The 15,967-nt window shown below is 52.2% G+C and overlaps 7 protein-coding genes across 7 annotated transcripts; 3 read left to right on the top strand and 4 right to left on the bottom strand.

Annotated features, from left to right (window-relative positions):
- The first annotated feature begins 3,803 nt into the window (after positions 1 to 3,803).
- On the top strand, positions 3,804 to 5,690 carry BDV17DRAFT_12054 (chitin synthase export chaperone). The gene is made up of 3 exons (XM_073754003.1): positions 3,804 to 4,350; positions 4,494 to 5,065; positions 5,145 to 5,690. Exons 1-3 carry the CDS (start codon positions 4,113 to 4,115, stop codon positions 5,328 to 5,330), a joined length of 996 nt encoding a protein of 331 aa, XP_073621496.1. The 5' UTR covers positions 3,804 to 4,112; the 3' UTR covers positions 5,331 to 5,690.
- A 1,065-nt stretch (positions 5,691 to 6,755) lies between these two features.
- BDV17DRAFT_12027 (esterase/lipase family protein) lies at positions 6,756 to 9,033 on the bottom strand. Its single transcript, XM_073753998.1, has 3 exons — positions 8,586 to 9,033; positions 8,297 to 8,445; positions 6,756 to 8,236 (listed from the first exon to the last, which is right to left on the bottom strand). Exons 1-3 carry the CDS (start codon positions 8,625 to 8,627, stop codon positions 7,018 to 7,020), a joined length of 1,410 nt encoding a protein of 469 aa, XP_073621495.1. The 5' UTR covers positions 8,628 to 9,033; the 3' UTR covers positions 6,756 to 7,017.
- A 232-nt stretch (positions 9,034 to 9,265) lies between these two features.
- Positions 9,266 to 9,771, top strand: BDV17DRAFT_286345 (putative quinol monooxygenase; the record flags this gene model as incomplete). The annotated part of the gene is made up of 3 exons (XM_073760885.1): positions 9,266 to 9,328; positions 9,379 to 9,491; positions 9,624 to 9,771. 3 exons carry the CDS (start codon positions 9,266 to 9,268, stop codon positions 9,769 to 9,771), a joined length of 324 nt encoding a protein of 107 aa, XP_073621494.1.
- Positions 9,772 to 9,921: 150 nt separating this feature from the next.
- BDV17DRAFT_11952 (HIG1 domain-containing protein) lies at positions 9,922 to 11,401 on the bottom strand. The gene is made up of 3 exons (XM_073753993.1): positions 11,347 to 11,401; positions 11,012 to 11,105; positions 9,922 to 10,947 (listed from the first exon to the last, which is right to left on the bottom strand). The coding sequence occupies exons 2-3, from the start codon at positions 11,050 to 11,052 to the stop codon at positions 10,152 to 10,154; spliced, it is 837 nt and encodes a 278-aa protein (XP_073621493.1). The 5' UTR covers positions 11,053 to 11,105; positions 11,347 to 11,401; the 3' UTR covers positions 9,922 to 10,151.
- Positions 11,359 to 13,230, bottom strand: BDV17DRAFT_11941 (transcription factor SPN1). The gene is made up of 4 exons (XM_073753992.1): positions 12,476 to 13,230; positions 12,335 to 12,417; positions 11,804 to 12,282; positions 11,359 to 11,756 (listed from the first exon to the last, which is right to left on the bottom strand). The coding sequence occupies exons 1-4, from the start codon at positions 12,999 to 13,001 to the stop codon at positions 11,510 to 11,512; spliced, it is 1,335 nt and encodes a 444-aa protein (XP_073621492.1). The 5' UTR covers positions 13,002 to 13,230; the 3' UTR covers positions 11,359 to 11,509.
- Positions 13,231 to 13,251: 21 nt separating this feature from the next.
- Positions 13,252 to 13,997, top strand: BDV17DRAFT_249866 (uncharacterized protein). Its single transcript, XM_073756270.1, has 3 exons — positions 13,252 to 13,447; positions 13,510 to 13,538; positions 13,627 to 13,997. The coding sequence occupies exons 1-3, from the start codon at positions 13,435 to 13,437 to the stop codon at positions 13,837 to 13,839; spliced, it is 255 nt and encodes an 84-aa protein (XP_073621491.1). The 5' UTR covers positions 13,252 to 13,434; the 3' UTR covers positions 13,840 to 13,997.
- Positions 13,998 to 15,859, bottom strand: BDV17DRAFT_249864 (putative nucleoporin). Its single transcript, XM_073756269.1, has 2 exons — positions 14,288 to 15,859; positions 13,998 to 14,219 (listed from the first exon to the last, which is right to left on the bottom strand). The coding sequence occupies exons 1-2, from the start codon at positions 15,512 to 15,514 to the stop codon at positions 14,124 to 14,126; spliced, it is 1,323 nt and encodes a 440-aa protein (XP_073621490.1). The 5' UTR covers positions 15,515 to 15,859; the 3' UTR covers positions 13,998 to 14,123.
- Positions 15,860 to 15,967: the final 108 nt, after the last annotated feature.

Genomic DNA, 15,967 nt, shown 5'->3' with positions numbered 1-15,967 from the left:
AAAAAAAAAAAAAAAAAGAGAGATCATCGGCGCAAACGGCGGCTACCACAGCTCTGTGCGCCTCACGTCTCTTCTCCATCGGCCGGAGCTCCAGCATTCAATGAAGAGAATCAAGACGAGGCATCCGTACAGCGGTGAAGTAGTATATGTATGAAGACGCAACTGTATCTGCTTGGAAGCCTAGCGCCATGCAATGCCGCAGCAGCGATTGGCCCGAGAACAGGATTGGCTGTCGCGAGTCATCGAGGCGTTGAGATGCAACTTGGCGCATACCCTACTCTTAAAGCTCCTGTGACCTGGAGGGATTCTTCTTAGCAGCTTCTGAAATGCCGTGATTCGTGCACGGAGGGGGTCTCTTTGTTTTCAAGCACTCTCCGCAATTTAAATCAACGCGCCGACTTGTGCAGTGTGTAATAAACAATGCAACCTGGATAGATACGTAAGGTAGGTAGGTAGTGGAAGCGTGCTCGCCGCAGAAATGGCAATTCCGCGACGTCGGCAGTGGTAGTGGATCGTGCGAGTTCATCCCACTCGCGATTATCCTAGTTTGGGCGGGCGCGCGCTGTGCTCAGACTCACTCACAAGGCATGGCATGGCATGGCTGGCTTCTCTCAAGGTCTCGACGGGAAAAGGGCGCCGGTGGCTGGGTGTGTTCCGTGATGAAGCGCGAATGCCAGCAGAGTCGGTGGCCTCTCGCCGAGGAAAGGGAAGGAGGCACGACGACAAACTCCAACTGGTCAGAGGCGTGGGACAAGGGGTCAAGGACCGCCGGGGGAGATCGAAGAGGCCGCGACTCGAGCCAGGGAGGGAGAGCATGAGAGGGCATCGGAGAGGGTAGAGGGGGATGGCAGTTGCCGGTCGCGATCCCAGTCGACAAGGAAGAAGCACAGACTCTCGACCTCATCTCGGAGCAATAAGACTAGAGTCATTAGCCAGTAGGGCCTTGGCAGACGTTTTAAATATCGAGGCTGCAGATGGAGAGCCGGAAGCAACGAGGGTCAAGGCGCATAAGCTCAAGCTGGAGCATCTCCTGATTCTGCTAGGCCCGCATGTGATGGTCTAGACTATGGAGTAGATATCGCATGCCAATTCGTTCAGAAAAAGAAGTCAGGTTGAGTTATGGTACAAAAGAAGACTCCCGATTTCAGATCCGTCTAGACAAGTCGCAACGTCAAGCCCCAACTCCCTTTGTCCCAGTCCCAGTCCCAGTCAAGTCCCAATCGCCATGCAAACACCCGTCTAATTCAAATAATAAAACACACAGGTATCATAGCGAAATCATGCCAAATCTCACTCCCGAAAAATGTTGTCGGAACGTTGTCGCGCAAAGGTTGTAGTAATGTGACAGTCGTATACTCTTCTTCTATACAGAGAAGCCTCATAGGGCTTCGGAAGGCTTGCGGTGTGGATCAGTGGCGATTGCAGAGTAAACACTTCCCGACGACAACAATGAACCGGTCGTGTGGAGATTGCGAGCAACGTGGCTCTCTGGGCTCATCCATCGATGTGCGGATAACATGCGAGCTGGGATTGCTGCAGGTGCTGTAGATGTAGTAATTTTTGAAGTGATTGCACATGTTGAGATATTGACGGAGGAGCGATTGGTCGGGATGTCGATTGTATGCAGTATGTATGGCTTGATGGCGATTTTGCTTTGTTCGATTCGTAGAAAATGTTTCGTATATTTGGAGGCAATTTTGGAAGGTTCAGGACGTTGAAGAGGGATGAGACTGGAGCTCAGAGTGTACAGAGAGAATAATTATATATACTCGATCATGGTGAAGAGCTAGGTGGTCCAACTTGTCACTGCCATTGTCAAGGATGAGGGCCCGTCACAAGCCAGGTGCAGGCAGGGTTACTCGACAGGGGAGAAGAAAGAATAAATAAAAGGCTTTTCTGATTGGCCCTGTATTATTATTCGAGCTGCTTTGTTATTATTCTATTTATCGCAATCGTACTTGTCGGAATAAAGATTAAATATCAGGGATTGATGGAGAAGACAAGCCGGCAGCGCATTCAACCAACCAGCAGGCTGCACTCGCTGCCACCGAAAATTGGACGCTCCACCAGACGCAGATACCAGCGTTATGGAACGAGTAGTTTCAGGTCCCGAGACTTCACCGTCACCGTTCCGAAGCTATACCGCGGCTGCGGGCTGTGAAGGTCTGAAGGAGTTGCAGAGTGGGACTATCCTAGTCTCAGGGCGGACCCGCTTGTTATAGCATCGTCAGTTTCGGCTTGATCGGTAAAATGGGAGATCGACGCTGTCCTGGAAAGCCGTTGACGCTTCAAGCCTTCCCCGGCACGTGGCGCTAACTGGGATCTTCATGCAGGCGGCCCGGAGTACGAATGACAAGACGCCTGCTTATCACGCTGGGAAAAACTTGCTGAGGTTCGTTGGATGGAGACAGGTTTCGGCAGTTGTCATTTAGCGTGGAACCGATTATTCGCAGGGAAGCTTTATTAAGGAATCAGCGGCCTATGATGCTGCAGGAGCGAACGGTTAATCTGTGGGAAAACTGGAGCTCCAGCCGGCAGTGCCTGCAGCCCCCACCGTCAGCTCACGAAACCTTAAGCTAGGGCTTCCTGGCCTTGTCTTGGCCTAGAAAAACGCACCGGTGGGATCCAGGGACTTCTGGATTTGAAGTTCTGGCAGTTACCTGAGAAGTGGGAACAGCGGCGGTTCAAACTGGAAAGCCACATACACCTGTCGAGTATGGAAAGCCATCCATTGGCTACCGAATATATTGAACCCCTCTGCCTGCGGTTAGCTTAACGTGCAAATTCGCGAGGGGAGAAGATTTTATATAATGCAGGGTCTATTGCATTATTTGTTCACATTATCAACCGCACGCTGTAGTTGTCCGAAGACTATTCGGCCGGCGGGTAGTAGGAAAGGCGTAATGCAATGCATTCCGTCGACAGATAGGTACCAAGACTTGACGATTTCCCTCCGGCATCTACGATATTTCAGACCCTGCCAATTCTCGTCCCGCGAGATCTTCCGAGGATCGGCTAGGATCCCATGCCCAGAGTATATTTGAGACAGCCAGTAGTGCCCACTCGTTCAAAGCCAGTGATGGCACCACGCCCGGAATAGATCAGTGCGTCAATTCCGGACAGTGCTTGTCCGGCCGAAGTTTTTGAACCTTGTGCAGTCTACGACGACGACTGGCTACATGGGTGCTCATTGCGGGCGTATCAAGATTCAAGAATAGCACGAATATGGCCGGTGCAGCAGGGCGATATCGAAGCCCTGCACAATGGAGATCACTGGTCAGGGTTTCCTCGAATAGTTTCGAATCCGATTTGTCAGACCACAATCCTGCGACAGAGCATTGAACAGCCGGATGCCAGGAAGGCTCGCTTGGAAGAAGCAGTGGGGAATTCTGGAAGGAAGAATGTTCGCTGCTTAATCTGGAGGCAGGATCTGGATTGCGTCAGACTCGCCTAGGGCATATCCACCAGATTCTGCATGAGGATCGAGAAGAGACGTTTCCGATTCCGATGCTCGCTTCCGACGCCTGGGTCTATGTCGGAATACTCGACTGTCTATATCGACATCCATCGGTCGCAGACTCGCAGTCATGGCGAAGGTAGAAGAGGTGGAAAAGAGCAAGTCTCTGCCCACTGACAAGAGCGGCGCGGTAAACAAGGTCCCCAATGCGGTTAGCATGTCTAGTTCAGGCTCCAGGCCGATGACTGCGCTAGGTCCAATCAGGCAAGACACCAGCCCGCCTCGCCCAGCCGCAGCCCCAGCCACGCCCAGGCCCAGAGAGGACTAGCCTCGATCTGACACTAGCGCGTCTCGTGATGTTGTCTCAGACACTCAAAGCCGCAACTGCAGACCCCCGGCTCCCTCCTCCAGCCTCGTCGGGGCAAATCTTTCTTCTGGGGTTTGATTCCTCAATCGCTCTTTCTTTCATCTCATCTCTCCGTCGTCTGTCGTTTCCAGCGTGCGTTGGCCACTATTCGGCACTGCTCCCAAAACCCTCGCTACGACTGGAGCGGAGCCCCTATCCCAAGACCGCCTCACCTGCAACGTTGCGACGGATTCGATCCTGCGAAGCAGTCAAAAGTACGAACAAGACACAGACCAACTCATCGCCATCATGGGCTTCGGTGACTTCGATGAGATCTGCAAAAAGGCAGCGCTGCCTCTTTGCTCGTTGGTCGGCCCGCCATCCCCCATATCAGGCGACACAGGCATCATCCCCAACTGCTATGCGCGAAACGTCGAGCTGGCCAATACTATCATTTTCGAAGGCGGTGCTTCCTTCATTCACATCATTGCCCTGCTCATGACGGTGATCATGATCCTGCATGTCCGGTCCAAGTTTACCGCTGTGGGTAAGTTTTATTTTTTTCCCTCTAATTTTGACTTTGATATCTTCCCCGGAACCACACCTCATCCATTTCCACATTCCACATGCCATCTCCACGCGCGGAAAAGGCAGCCCCACTAATCGGCATTCCCTCACCACCTACTCCAGGCCGAAAAGAGATCATCACCTTCTTCTACATCTACATGGCCCTTACTGTTTGTTCGCTGGTCATTGACGCGGGCGTGGTTCCGCCCCGAAGCGGGCCCTTTCCCTGGTTCGTCGCCGTCCAGAACGGTCTTGCCTCCGCACTATGCACAAGCCTGCTCGTTAACGGGTTCGTCGGGTTCCAGCTCTACGAAGATGGGACGGCGCTCTCAGTCTGGCTCCTCCGGTTAACGTCGACGGTCATGTTCGCTGTGTCCTTCCTGGTCTCGATCCTAACATTCAAATCGTGGGGCGGATTGGGGCCCACAAGCACCGTTGCCCTCTTCGTCGTCTTGTACATCATCAATGCAATCTGTATTGCCGTGTACCTCATCATGTCGCTTCTCCTGGTGCTCAACACCCTCGAAGACCGATGGCCGCTCGGCCACATCGCTTTCGGCTTGCTTATCTTCATTGCCGGGCAAGTGATCATGTATGCGTTTGGGGATACAATCTGCGATAACGTCCAGCATTACCTAGATGGACTGTTCTTTGCGACCTTCTGTAACCTCCTGGCTGTGATGATGGTTTACAAGGTATGTCCACGCCCAATGCCATAGCTACTCACTCCCACATCTTGCACCGACTCAAACTAACTAACCCTATTTTGTCTAGTTCTGGGACTACATCACAAAAGAAGACCTCGAATTCTCCGTCGGCATCAAGCCCAACAACTGGGAAGTCAAAGAACTGCTTCCCGACGATGACCGCCGGAATACAGTCTACCAGGATACAAATTCCGAGTATGCGGGGAGCATGTATCATCATCGCGCGTCTGCGTACAATGGTCACGGTTATTAATCATGGATCTTGTTCTGCATTTGCTCTATCTATACTTGCATTTATTTCGCCAAGCGGCACTCAGGGTCCTATACGGATTCGTTTATTTACGATTACGAGTTTCTACTGAAAGCCAGAGCAAGCGTTGGTTTTATTTGATTTGATTTGTTTGGAATGAAATGGAATGGATATATTAATGATTGGATCCTATTCCGCATTTACTAGCGAACTAGCTCACCAGCACTATACTTATTATTTTTTGTGTTTATAGCGATGAGATAACAGCAGCGATAGTGATACCGATTTGACTTCGCGTGAATTTCCAGTTCCTTCCTCTTCTCTCCATGGACCAATCTGTGCGCTTCAGTCATTCTGCCTGTTTGTTCTTGTTTTTTATCTCCTGTATCAATTGATTGCTGCCATGCTCATGCCTTGCATATGCCTGGATTTGGTGGCGCACATGTTTCCAGGACCGGCCCTGTCAAGGCGAGGAACGACTGGGGTCACTCACTCATAGTGAATTTTCCTGAAGTGAGGATTGGATCTACCTGGAACTACCTGGGGATAGCCACACTTCAACCCAACGAGTTGGAGGTCGATATGAGACACGCACAGAGTACATGGGTACTAACGGACTGACACGTCATCCGTCTTGATATCAAGAAAATTTAAGTGACAGCCAAGCAACTAGCATAGCAAGGCCATTGAGGGTTCAACTTCAACTCCAACGGCGGGACCTCGATGTGGCACGCACAGCTGAGCAAGACAGCTAACGCTATCTCATTCTCATTGCGAAGACCCCCGACCATTATTTCCAAAAGCAGAAGGAACAAGAGAAGGACCAGGTCTCAACGAGGGTTTACCCGTTCAACCTTTGAGGCGGGTGTCAAACCGCGTTCCATGGAGTCCAGGCTTGGTCATAGTCCTGGTCTCGAGGGCTCAAAGATTGAATATCCGTCTTGACGGTAATGTGCAACGGTAACGTTGCAAGCCCTAAACTAGATAGATACGCGTCGGCAAGGATCCGGCAGGATCAGGAACGCTCCATTCTTGGCTGGCACTGAAGGAACGACGAAATTTGTCTTCGGGTTGCGAGACTGACTCGACACACGGCGGGTTATTACCGAGGATGGACAGACAGACTGACTCTGCCGTTCGAGACTTGCTTGACATGACTCTTGCATATTGCTATATCCTGTTCTGAGGGCTAATATGTAAAGAGGGCTGTGCACGAGCCGGCTGAGTCTTCCGTTGAACGATGAAGTACGGGTAGGATTGTCGCTAGGGACTAGACTATAAAATAGTCTGGAGAGACGGGAAATAGGACCCTGCCCGCGGGGTTTGGTCTGCGTTGGTGTGTCGATAGTTGCGCACGGGGCCTTTAGGCTCCTGCGTAACTGGCTCGAGAGTCGAGTCGGTTTGCGTAAGGCTTATGGTAGCTGTCGCTGCGACTCTGCTTCGTAAATAGTGATATTTGGCAATTCGTACTGTTCTTCGTGCTTCAACTCCAGCATGGATGCAGTGGGTGAACGACCAATGGAGTTAGTCGGGCTGGGCACCAGTAAGCTGGGAACTAACGCGCGATGATGCGTGTCTGAAGAATTCTTTGACAAGCAAGCAAGATCCACATCCAACTCGACCGGGACTTGGCCATGGCCTGACGATTGATAAGTGAGCCGGTCATGTCCGACTGTCCAATAAGGATCAATCAAATAACAACAACGTCTTCATCCCCGTCATTGCCATCAAAGGTCCCGCTTTTGGCTCGATTGTGGGTTCGGTCCTGCTCGGGCCGCGGCATGTTTGTGTCATCGCCCGCATCGTGGTTCCCATGCACTGCCTGTCCTCGAGCGGTACTGTACCACCCCCTGTCGACAGACCTGACCATTGCCGTGCATGCAACGTTAATCAGCTCAGAAAAGGCCGGATTCTGTTTCGGGAGGAACATGCAGGTATGGGCCTTAATTTCATCGGTGGCTCTATCATTCACGGCTTTGACCCACTCCAGTCCAGGACCCGGTCCCAAGCGGATTGGCTTATCTGGGTGTGCCTCTTTCGAATTATCCGGGAGCGTGCAGAAAGTACGGTCCTTTGAGCGGATGATTCTGGAACTGAACGATTGCGTTGGACTATTTCCTGTTTGGTTGACGTTGTTCTCCACCAAGGATGAGGCAGCCTTTCCCAGACATGTGTAGAAATTCACGCTTTTGACTCCTCGGTCCTTGCGCACTTGTGATAGTTGGGAGATGCGTTGGTCAAGGTCTGCCCTTCGTGTTAGACAGCCCACAAATGTGAGATGTGACGAGACCCAATCCCAGCTATCGGTCAAACGCTGCCGTTGAGAGTACATGGCCGCCGCTCCTCCCGCAGCGACAGCACCCGCAGCACCCGCAAACATAGCATAACGTCCCCATCGCTGCCAGGATGGTGTCGCTGCAGCATCGGCATCTGAGGCAGCAGGGAGCGACCCCTTCACATCAATTGACGGCGTCGGCGATTTCTGGTTGGAAGCGTTATTTCCTCCGTATCCAAACAGACCAGCTACCTCTGAGAACGCATTGTATGTGGACGTGATATTCTTATAATGGCCCTCTGCACCGTACGAGACCACGCCAGGAGCGATTCCAAGGTATGGGGTATCAAAGGCAAATACGCCCTGGATATGAGGGAACATGAACGAGCCGGATTCCGATATATTCGTGCTGCTTGCGGCTGTGCCGTCCTCCGAGCCTTCGTCGTGTTCGTGATGCGATGACTGCGGCGTCATTCTGGGCGGTATCGGCTGTTCAGAAGCTAGAAGCAAGAGGGTGTCTGCAGCGACAATTCCACCCATCGAATGTCCAACCAAGTACACGTGCACGGAGGGATCAACGGTGGGTGAGGCTGTTCCGTTGGCGACTTCCAAATCTATGACCTGATTCTGTAGCCTGGTTTATATCAGCATAAGTCACGCATGTTGAGTAAAGGCACAGAACGCCAGCACGTACCATTCTCGAAACACATTCACTGTTTCCTGCAAATTTCCTCGGGTTTCATACTTGGGATAGACGAGCGTCACCACGCTTATATTAGGGAGCTTGCGGCTAAGGATGGTCTGCAGGCGTTGTGGGAAATCACCAAACGTATCGTCGCCGCCCTATATTCGCAGAGGCATCTGTCAGCACTGGTCCTTGGGATGCGATTTTTGACATGCAGATTGCGGTCTACATGCGGGGAAGATTCGAGCCTCGCCGAGGTGCGCCCTAAGCCTCTAAGAAAGAGAAGAAGCTGACGCACCTTGAACCCATGCACGAATACTAGCAGCAGTGTCTTCTTCATCTTGGCGATGAGCCTGCCGCTTGACAAATGTGTTTGTTGCTTCCAGACCAGAGCAAGGTACCAGGAAGGAAGGCCCCGTCCAATCCACGTGAGCAGACATGACGTCACCGCTTAGCACCGCCTGCAGGCACGTGATACAGAGGTCTAGAACTTGTCCACTCGACGGAGTATGGCAGTAATTTTTATCTACCTCACATTTTTGTGGAACAATAAACGGACCCTGTGTGAGGAAGGATCCTAGCAGGGGATGTACGGTAACATTCTTGCGTAAGGCACTTTCGGTGGGCTGAGTCGTCGGCACCTGAAGAATGCGGAGTGGAATACAGGAAGGCTTCCAAAAACCAGGAATTTTACTTAGAGTATACTACCGATCTCGAACGTCAGCGCAGCCATGCTTGGTAAGACTTGTGATGGGCCCAAGGTAGCCAAGACAATTTGTTTTCAAGATTCATTGCGACTCACTGGGCTGTCCGATATATATTTTGGTGTTTATTCTACATCCTCGGCATCTCCTCGCCTCCACCTGGCTCCGTAACAACCGAACTACTTAAATTGACAAGGCTGCATATTACCCTCCCAATCTTGACACATTCCATTTCAACAAACATATCCTACTCGAGTACAGACCATAACCCACCATGCCCCCCAAAGAGATCTACAACGTCGTCAAGCTCGTCCCGAAACCGGGCAAGTTCAACGAGGTCTGCTACAGCCATTAATTGTCCACTGCAACAGCACTAACCATAACCAGATCGCCTCAGCATTCGACACCCTCTCAAAATGGATTCAGGAGAACGAGCCCAAGACCCAGACCTACTTTGCGCTGCAGCCTGAAGGTGCGGAGGAGTTTGTTCTTGTTGAGAAGTGAGTGAGCCTCGCATACATATATTTACTCTTTTTGATGACTGCGCAAGCTTGAAGCGACCTACCCCATTTAAGGCAGGCCCTTTTCTGTTTCTCGAGTACCCTCTTATTTGCTAACCTATGATTGGGAAGATATACCGATGCCCAGAATTTGAAGGAGCATGCGTCTACGGCGGCGTTTAAGACATTCTTCAAGGCCATTGGGGGGTTGCTGGCTGAGAAGCCGGAGATTAAGAGGTCGAGTTACGTTGCTGGGTTTGAGGGGAGGGCGAAGCTTTGATTTGGCTTTCGTTACTGGGTGGTATATACCGTATATATCTTAGGGCAAGGTACCTATATTGATCAAATTGAGGAGAGAAACGACTCTATAGAACCAAGACACATTGTATAAGATCCAAGTCTAGTGAGATCATCCAATAGAAAAAGCATGAAGGTAAGAACGCCATCTAGACAGTGAAAGTAGTCATTGAAAAAAGAGAAGGGAGTGTGATAGTACAAGGCATGAGCATAAAATAAAATAGAAAGCGTGGTACGAGAAACCCGCCCAACCACGCGAAACAAAAATGCTATACATGAATCAATCAATCAACATCGATCTATCCTTTTATAACCCAACCCCAAACAGGAAGTGGACAAATGAACAGAACAAATCGACCGAAATCAGTTTTGCTTCTTCTCCTCGTCCTTCTGCTCCTGCTTCTGCTCACTCGGCACACTCTCCGCCTCAGCTTTCTGCACAGGCGAGCCAGAACTACCCTCAGTCTTCGACTCCGCCTTGGCAACAGCCTGCTGATGCTGCTCGTAAACAGGGAGGTGCTTCTTCTTCAGCCGCTCCTCCTCAGCAGCAACCATCTCTTTCCAAAGATCCCCTTCCTCACCTTTACTCTCCTGAACCTTCGACTGCGCCGCAGCACCAGCAGCGGTCGCCCCCGCCGCAGCCCCCTCACTCTTCTTCTCCAACTCCCTCCGCACGCGCCTCTGCTCAGAGATCTCAAACGCCGCACTAGCAATCAAAACAGCAAGCGTAAGACCCTGCGCATAAACACGAGCCTGCACGAGCTTCTGCTGACCCGATAGATATGGGTTACGCCCAACAAGCGCAAAACTGCCCACCATCGACGCAAGCCACGTCGTGCCGACGATTGTATAGCGCTCCCGACGCGCCCAGGCCATCGCGCGATCGGCGAACGTCATCCCCTGCAGTTCCTGCGCGCGCATCTGCTCCTCGCGGTTCTCGTACCATTGTCGCGATTGATTGCGGGCTGCTTCGAAGCTGCGCGAGGAGCGGTCCGCGCCGATGATGCCGACGAATGTTCCGCTGGATGTGACGAGGAAGGCTTTCATGGGGATTGTGAGGTCGCGGACTGTGTGGAAGCGGCGGGAGGCGGCGAGGACACCGGCGTAGCCGCCGACTAGGCCGAGGACTGTGCCGATTGTACCGCCCTTGAGGACTTGGCTAGAGAAGAGTTAGTTGGATGTTATGGAGGTGTAAGTTGGTTGTTTGTTGGTGGCGAACGTGCCTGTAGTGGGCATCTTCTTCTTCCTTGGTGAGGAGCTTCATAGTGACTTTTGAGGTGTGTATGTACAAAATTCGATATAGAGGTATGTGCGGAGCTGTAAAAGTCGATATAGGATCAGAGACTGAGCAATTGGAAACTTTTATAGAAAAAGAAAAGAAAGCAGGAAAGGTTTGACGGGCAGATGACGCGAGAAGGGAGATGTCGGATCTGGAGCAAAGCCCGGTGACGTTGAACTGCTGGTTGCGGGATCTGCCGGTGGAAACTCGGGCTCTGTTCGCTGCAGTCGTACCACCGATCCTCTTCCGCTGCCGTTCTATCCAGCCGCCGCCGCCTACCTAATAAAAAGTCATGGATTATTCATTGGATTGTTCTCGTTTTTGCTATTTATGGCCCTAGAACACTAAATTGAAACTGATTGCCGTGCCGAGCGCCCGATCCGTGGAGATACAAAGTAAAGCTAAGAAATTACAAGCATTAGAGGCAAAACTTCGGAGGTTTCTACCGCCGCGTACCCTTGGACGCAGCGATCTGCCGAGCCCGCATTTTCCGGAATCGATCTTCACCACTCGCTCCCAGCGGTCGCGCGAACTTGCTTTCCTGCACCATCGTCGGTCTTGGAACGACGGTGTAGCTGGTATGTGAAATTTCAGCACGCGCACGGTTCGCCAGACGGGGAGGCAAGAGTTCGCGAGCGCGGGCCTCTGCAGTATTTTCTTGGACCGACTTGACACGCGCGGTGATTTTGCTATACTAGTCAGATATATATTCGCCGATGGGATGGAGGTAACATACGTAGGATCGAATTCGGCTTCCTGGTACACTCGCTTGGAGTAGTCGTCGCTGCGCTGGAGAATCGGGCGCGTCCATTCAGCGAGTAGCCGCTCGGCCATACGCTTGATACCTGGTTCTGGACGCTTGCTCCGCGTGTAAAACACCACGACTTTGCCGATGCCACTGGCAATCAACGTCTCCTTGTTAATCGGAAGCTTTCCCAGTGCAGTCATCAAATCGCGCTGGATGTTGTAAGCCGGGAGAGATCCGTCGTCGAGCGGTTCGAGGAAGAACTTGACAGCCTCCAACAGGTTGATTTCCGGGTCGACCAAGCTGTTAACGTATTGGTTGCGGTTGAGAAGCGACACAACTTCAGGAAGCATCTTGAGCTTATGCATGGCCGGTTGGCCTTCACGTCGGTTAATGGCATCCATTTGCGCCGCGTGGGTCATGCGCTTGCGCATATCCTCAATCTCAGCATCCGCCATTTGCTCCAGATCCTGTTCAGATTAGCCACTGCATCCCATCTAAGACCTCAAATCCAAAACATACAATTCCATCCTGCTTCCTAGCCCTCCTCTTTGTCGGCTTCTTCACCGCCTCGTCCATAGCACGGTCGAGGGCTTTCCGTCGGCCTGCATATATGCAAAATTAGCACTTCCCCAAATATCCATCATCGAGATTCAAACATACGCGTCGCAGGATCAAGAGTCTCATCATCCTCCTCAGCCTCTGCCCTCTTAGGCTTCCTCCTTTTCTCCGCAGCCTCACTCCCCCCTTCCTCCTCCGCATACCGGCGACTCTTCTTGCGCCTTCCCTCTTTCTTCCTCCTCGTAGACCCCTCCTCATCCCCCGTCCTCTTCCTCTTATGCCGCCCAATAAGCTTCAGGTTCTCCTCGTCGATATCTAGCTGTGGACGGTCCTCGATATCTAGATTCTCGGCATCAAAGTCTTCGAACTGCGCCTCGTCTACTTCGGAGAGAATCGATTCGTCGTCTGAGCCGACATCCGCCTCGTTTAATCCGCCCTCTTCTGCGTCCCCGTTGTCGTTGTCATTGTCTTCGGCTGGCTTGGGGTCGTCGTCATTGTCGTCGTCGCCTGCGCTTGCGTCAGCGCCTGGAGTTGGCGGCTGCGCGGTCTCTGCGTTTTGTTCGGGTTCGGCCTCGGGCTCGATGGAAGGCGTTGTCGCCGTGGGTTTTAACTCTGGGCTTTCAGACATGATGGATGCTAATTTGATCGATTGTGTTGGTTGGGTTATGTAGAGACGAAAGGAAGAAAGGAGAGAGATTTGGCGCGTCTGTCAAGACGAGTGGATCAGGACCAGCCTCCAATTTATACCACTGCACGTAACAAGAAGACAAAACGGTTGAAGAAGAATTCAATGTAGTCAGAAAATACAAGATGAAGAAGGTGAGGTTCGAATGAGGCTTTTCTAGACGAGAAACAGCAATGGCAGGATAATGAAAGAGCTGCGCAGTTGCCCAGGATCAGAACCGCTATCGGGAAGCCGGGCGGTGATCCGCGGCAGAATTGGGCCAACTTGACTTTTCGTTCACTTGAGCTGCGGTCTTCTCGTCAATAATCAGTAACATCTACATCAGCTATTCTATCCCATTTCTTTTATTTAACGTCCATATCACACATACTTCAAAATGTTTGCTCCAGGTATGATTTTATTGCCCGCCCCATTATGCCACGACACGTCCGCTAACTCGCGTCACCTATAGGCCCCGAACCCTCTAAGGAAGAGATCAAGGTACATACCAGCCTCACATCCATGCCTCGTTTTGATAGGGTCGAATCGCATAATGCTTAAGAAGTGATACTGACTTTATATCTTACAGGCTGGCGAGGCCCAGGCCAACCAGACCGTCCGCATGGCCGTCACTAGCGGAGTCCTTCTCTACCTTTGTATGTCCATGTCATATCCCTCTAGACAGATTGGGCAATTAACTGTTGCTGTTCTAAGCTCCCTTCGCCATCGACTTCGTCCGCAAGTTCCTGTAAACATCCACACCATTCGACGTGACGTGACGGGCGAGACGAGAACGTGGTGATTGACGGACACGACACTGAACTGAGCATTCCATTTCCGGCGCACTTACATTTCCAGTAATATTTGTGTTTGGGATTGGCAGTCTAGGATCATGTATTACTATTGTACATTGGTATTCGATTTGCTTTTCTAGTAATATGATAATATTCCCCGATAGAATCACAGATAGCATTGACATGAACTCCTTGCTCCGAATAGCATAGTCGTAACCAAAGCAGAGGACAGAATGAAAGCGAAGAACAGGGCGAAGGGAGGGAGATAGACGAGGAGACGTGGTCGTTTAGTTTAGTTCAGCGAACTCGTGGCATCCTCAAAGTCGCGTTTCACATTCTCCATTTCCTTTTGCAGGTGTTGGATCTGAGCGTGGTAGTCGTCCAGGATCTGTAGTAGAGATGTTAGAGATATCCCAAGAGGATTAGAGAGAGGAAGAAAGGGATGGGAGACGGTACCTTCTTAGCTATCTTCATCGTATTCTCATCCAACTCATCTTCTGACTGCGCAGATGCGTCAGTCCCCGCCCGCTCCAGCTCCGACTGTAACCGCTTCGAGTGTTCTCGAATAGCAAGCATCCGAGCCCAGATCTCCTCGCCGCGACCGTTAAGCGAAGGGTCAAAGACCGACCGCTCCAGCTGCGCGAGCTTCTTCTTCAACTCCTCCTCTGCATCGTCCATCGCGTACCCTCTGTTCCGGAGAACCTGCGTCTTAGCGGCGAGCGCGAGGCACCGCTTGCTCAGGACGAGGTGTTTGCGGCGGCAATCGGCGATCTTGACGGAGATCTTCAGGTCGTGGCGGGAGAGCAGGTCTGTTAGGGAGTTGTTGATCTCGTGTAGTCGGGTCTGCATCATGGTTAAGAAGTCCTTTTGGCGCTGCGCGCGCTTGCCGAGTTCCCAGAACCCGCGAACCAGGACCGGGACGTAGCCTGAGCCTGGTCGTTGCCGAAGTGCGTCCTCCCACTCTGTCTCGTCGTCTTGCGGTCCCGGTTGGTAGAATGGCGCATTCTCCTCGCCGACGCTGTTGTAGAGGTACGTCCGGAACGGAGAGGCATGGTTGGTATGATCCCATTTATCCTTGACAATGGTCATCTGCATCGGGACTGTTCGGTGTACGCCCGTCACTGCGCGCCCCGGAGACCACAGGCTCGATCCCTGAGGCTGCGTTGACTGTCCGAGCTGCGGCTGCTGCTGTTGTGCCTGCTGCTGCTGGCCACCACCAAGTAAGGACCCACCACCGAATATACTCTGCTGTTGCTGTGGTTGCTGCTGCTGCTGCTGTGTCTGACCGAGTCCTCCGCCAAAAATGCTCGATTGCTGCTGGGGCTGCTGCTGCTGCTGCTGTCCGCCCAAAGTACCACCAAACAAGCCCCCCGCGGGCTTTTGCGGCCCCTGTCCACTCCCCAGCGGTCCTCCAAACAACCCAGTGCCCGACTGCTGCTGCTGCGGCTGCTGCGGCTGCTGCTGTGTTTGCCCGAAAAGTCCGGTACCGGATTGCTGAGGCTGCGACGCCGTGTTCGTTGACCCAAAGATCCCACCCCCTGTGTTCTGCTGCTGCGTCCCCGTGTTTGTATTCGTATTGCCGAACGGGCTTGTCGTTGTGCCACCGCCAAAGGGGCTCGATTTGGCGGTATTAGAGAACAGGCTGAGGCCTTGCCCGGACTGCTGGCCTCCGAAGAGCGACATGATCGATAGTTGCTGGGGAAAGCACGCTCAATTGTGAATTGCGATGTCGGTGGGTGATGAGGTCGCGCAGGGCAGCGGAGACAGGTCGAAAATCAAAAGCTCAAAAAATGTGAACAAAGCGGAGCGCGTAGCTTTTGATTGTCCTTTAGTATCGCATTCGACCGCGATATCTCAGCGCCGTATCGACCGGGGACAAGAGCGCAATATGGCCGCTCGCGAGGTCAATTGGAAGGGTGAATGATAGCTTGGGCAACTACTACGTAGATAATTGATCCGCATCGGCAGCTGTTGTGTTTTGGCTGTTGTCACGTGGAGCTCCAGCTCAAATGAAAAAACAGCTGCAACAGTATAGACACCTCAGGCATAAACCGCTCAGTCCCGTGACCCCGGCGACAGACAGCCTAGCAGCCAATCAAGACGAAGCAAAAACCGACGTCCCAATTCCCACTCCGT

This window comes from Aspergillus undulatus, assembly GCF_047715775.1.
Source record: "Aspergillus undulatus strain CBS 261.88 unplaced genomic scaffold BDV17scaffold_1, whole genome shotgun sequence".
Classification (NCBI taxonomy): Eukaryota; Fungi; Ascomycota; class Eurotiomycetes; order Eurotiales; family Aspergillaceae; genus Aspergillus; species Aspergillus undulatus.
The sequence above is the reverse complement of the archived record's forward strand: the minus strand, read 5'-3'. Positions and strand labels throughout refer to the sequence as shown.

Bases quoted from the DNA above. Each gene is read 5' to 3' on its own strand.
- BDV17DRAFT_12054 (XM_073754003.1), top strand. From the start codon at position 4,113: ATGGGCTTCGGTGACTTCGATGAGATCTGCAAAAAGGCAGCGCTGCCT. The intron at 4,351-4,493 runs GTAAGTTTTATT...CACCTACTCCAG, and splicing joins GTCCAAGTTTACCGCTGTGG to GCCGAAAAGAGATCATCACC. The intron at 5,066-5,144 runs GTATGTCCACGC...TATTTTGTCTAG, and splicing joins CTGTGATGATGGTTTACAAG to TTCTGGGACTACATCACAAA.
- BDV17DRAFT_11941 (XM_073753992.1), bottom strand. From the start codon at position 13,001: ATGTCTGAAAGCCCAGAGTTAAAACCCACGGCGACAACGCCTTCCATC. The intron at 12,418-12,475 runs GTATGTTTGAAT...GCATATATGCAG, and splicing joins GACTCTTGATCCTGCGACGC to GCCGACGGAAAGCCCTCGAC. The intron at 12,283-12,334 runs GTATGTTTTGGA...TAATCTGAACAG, and splicing joins CTAGGAAGCAGGATGGAATT to GATCTGGAGCAAATGGCGGA.
- BDV17DRAFT_12027 (XM_073753998.1), bottom strand. From the start codon at position 8,627: ATGAAGAAGACACTGCTGCTAGTATTCGTGCATGGGTTCAAG. The intron at 8,446-8,585 runs GTGCGTCAGCTT...CTGCGAATATAG, and splicing joins TATTCGTGCATGGGTTCAAG to GGCGGCGACGATACGTTTGG. The intron at 8,237-8,296 runs GTACGTGCTGGC...GATATAAACCAG, and splicing joins GTGAATGTGTTTCGAGAATG to GCTACAGAATCAGGTCATAG.
- BDV17DRAFT_11952 (XM_073753993.1), bottom strand. From the start codon at position 11,052: ATGAAGCTCCTCACCAAGGAAGAAGAAGATGCCCACTACAG. The intron at 10,948-11,011 runs GCACGTTCGCCA...ACTCTTCTCTAG, and splicing joins GAAGAAGATGCCCACTACAG to CCAAGTCCTCAAGGGCGGTA.
- BDV17DRAFT_249864 (XM_073756269.1), bottom strand. From the start codon at position 15,514: ATGTCGCTCTTCGGAGGCCAGCAGTCCGGGCAAGGCCTCAGCCTGTTC. The intron at 14,220-14,287 runs GTACCGTCTCCC...TCTCTACTACAG, and splicing joins CGATGAAGATAGCTAAGAAG to ATCCTGGACGACTACCACGC.
- BDV17DRAFT_249866 (XM_073756270.1), top strand. The intron at 13,539-13,626 runs GTACATACCAGC...TATATCTTACAG, and splicing joins CCTCTAAGGAAGAGATCAAG to GCTGGCGAGGCCCAGGCCAA.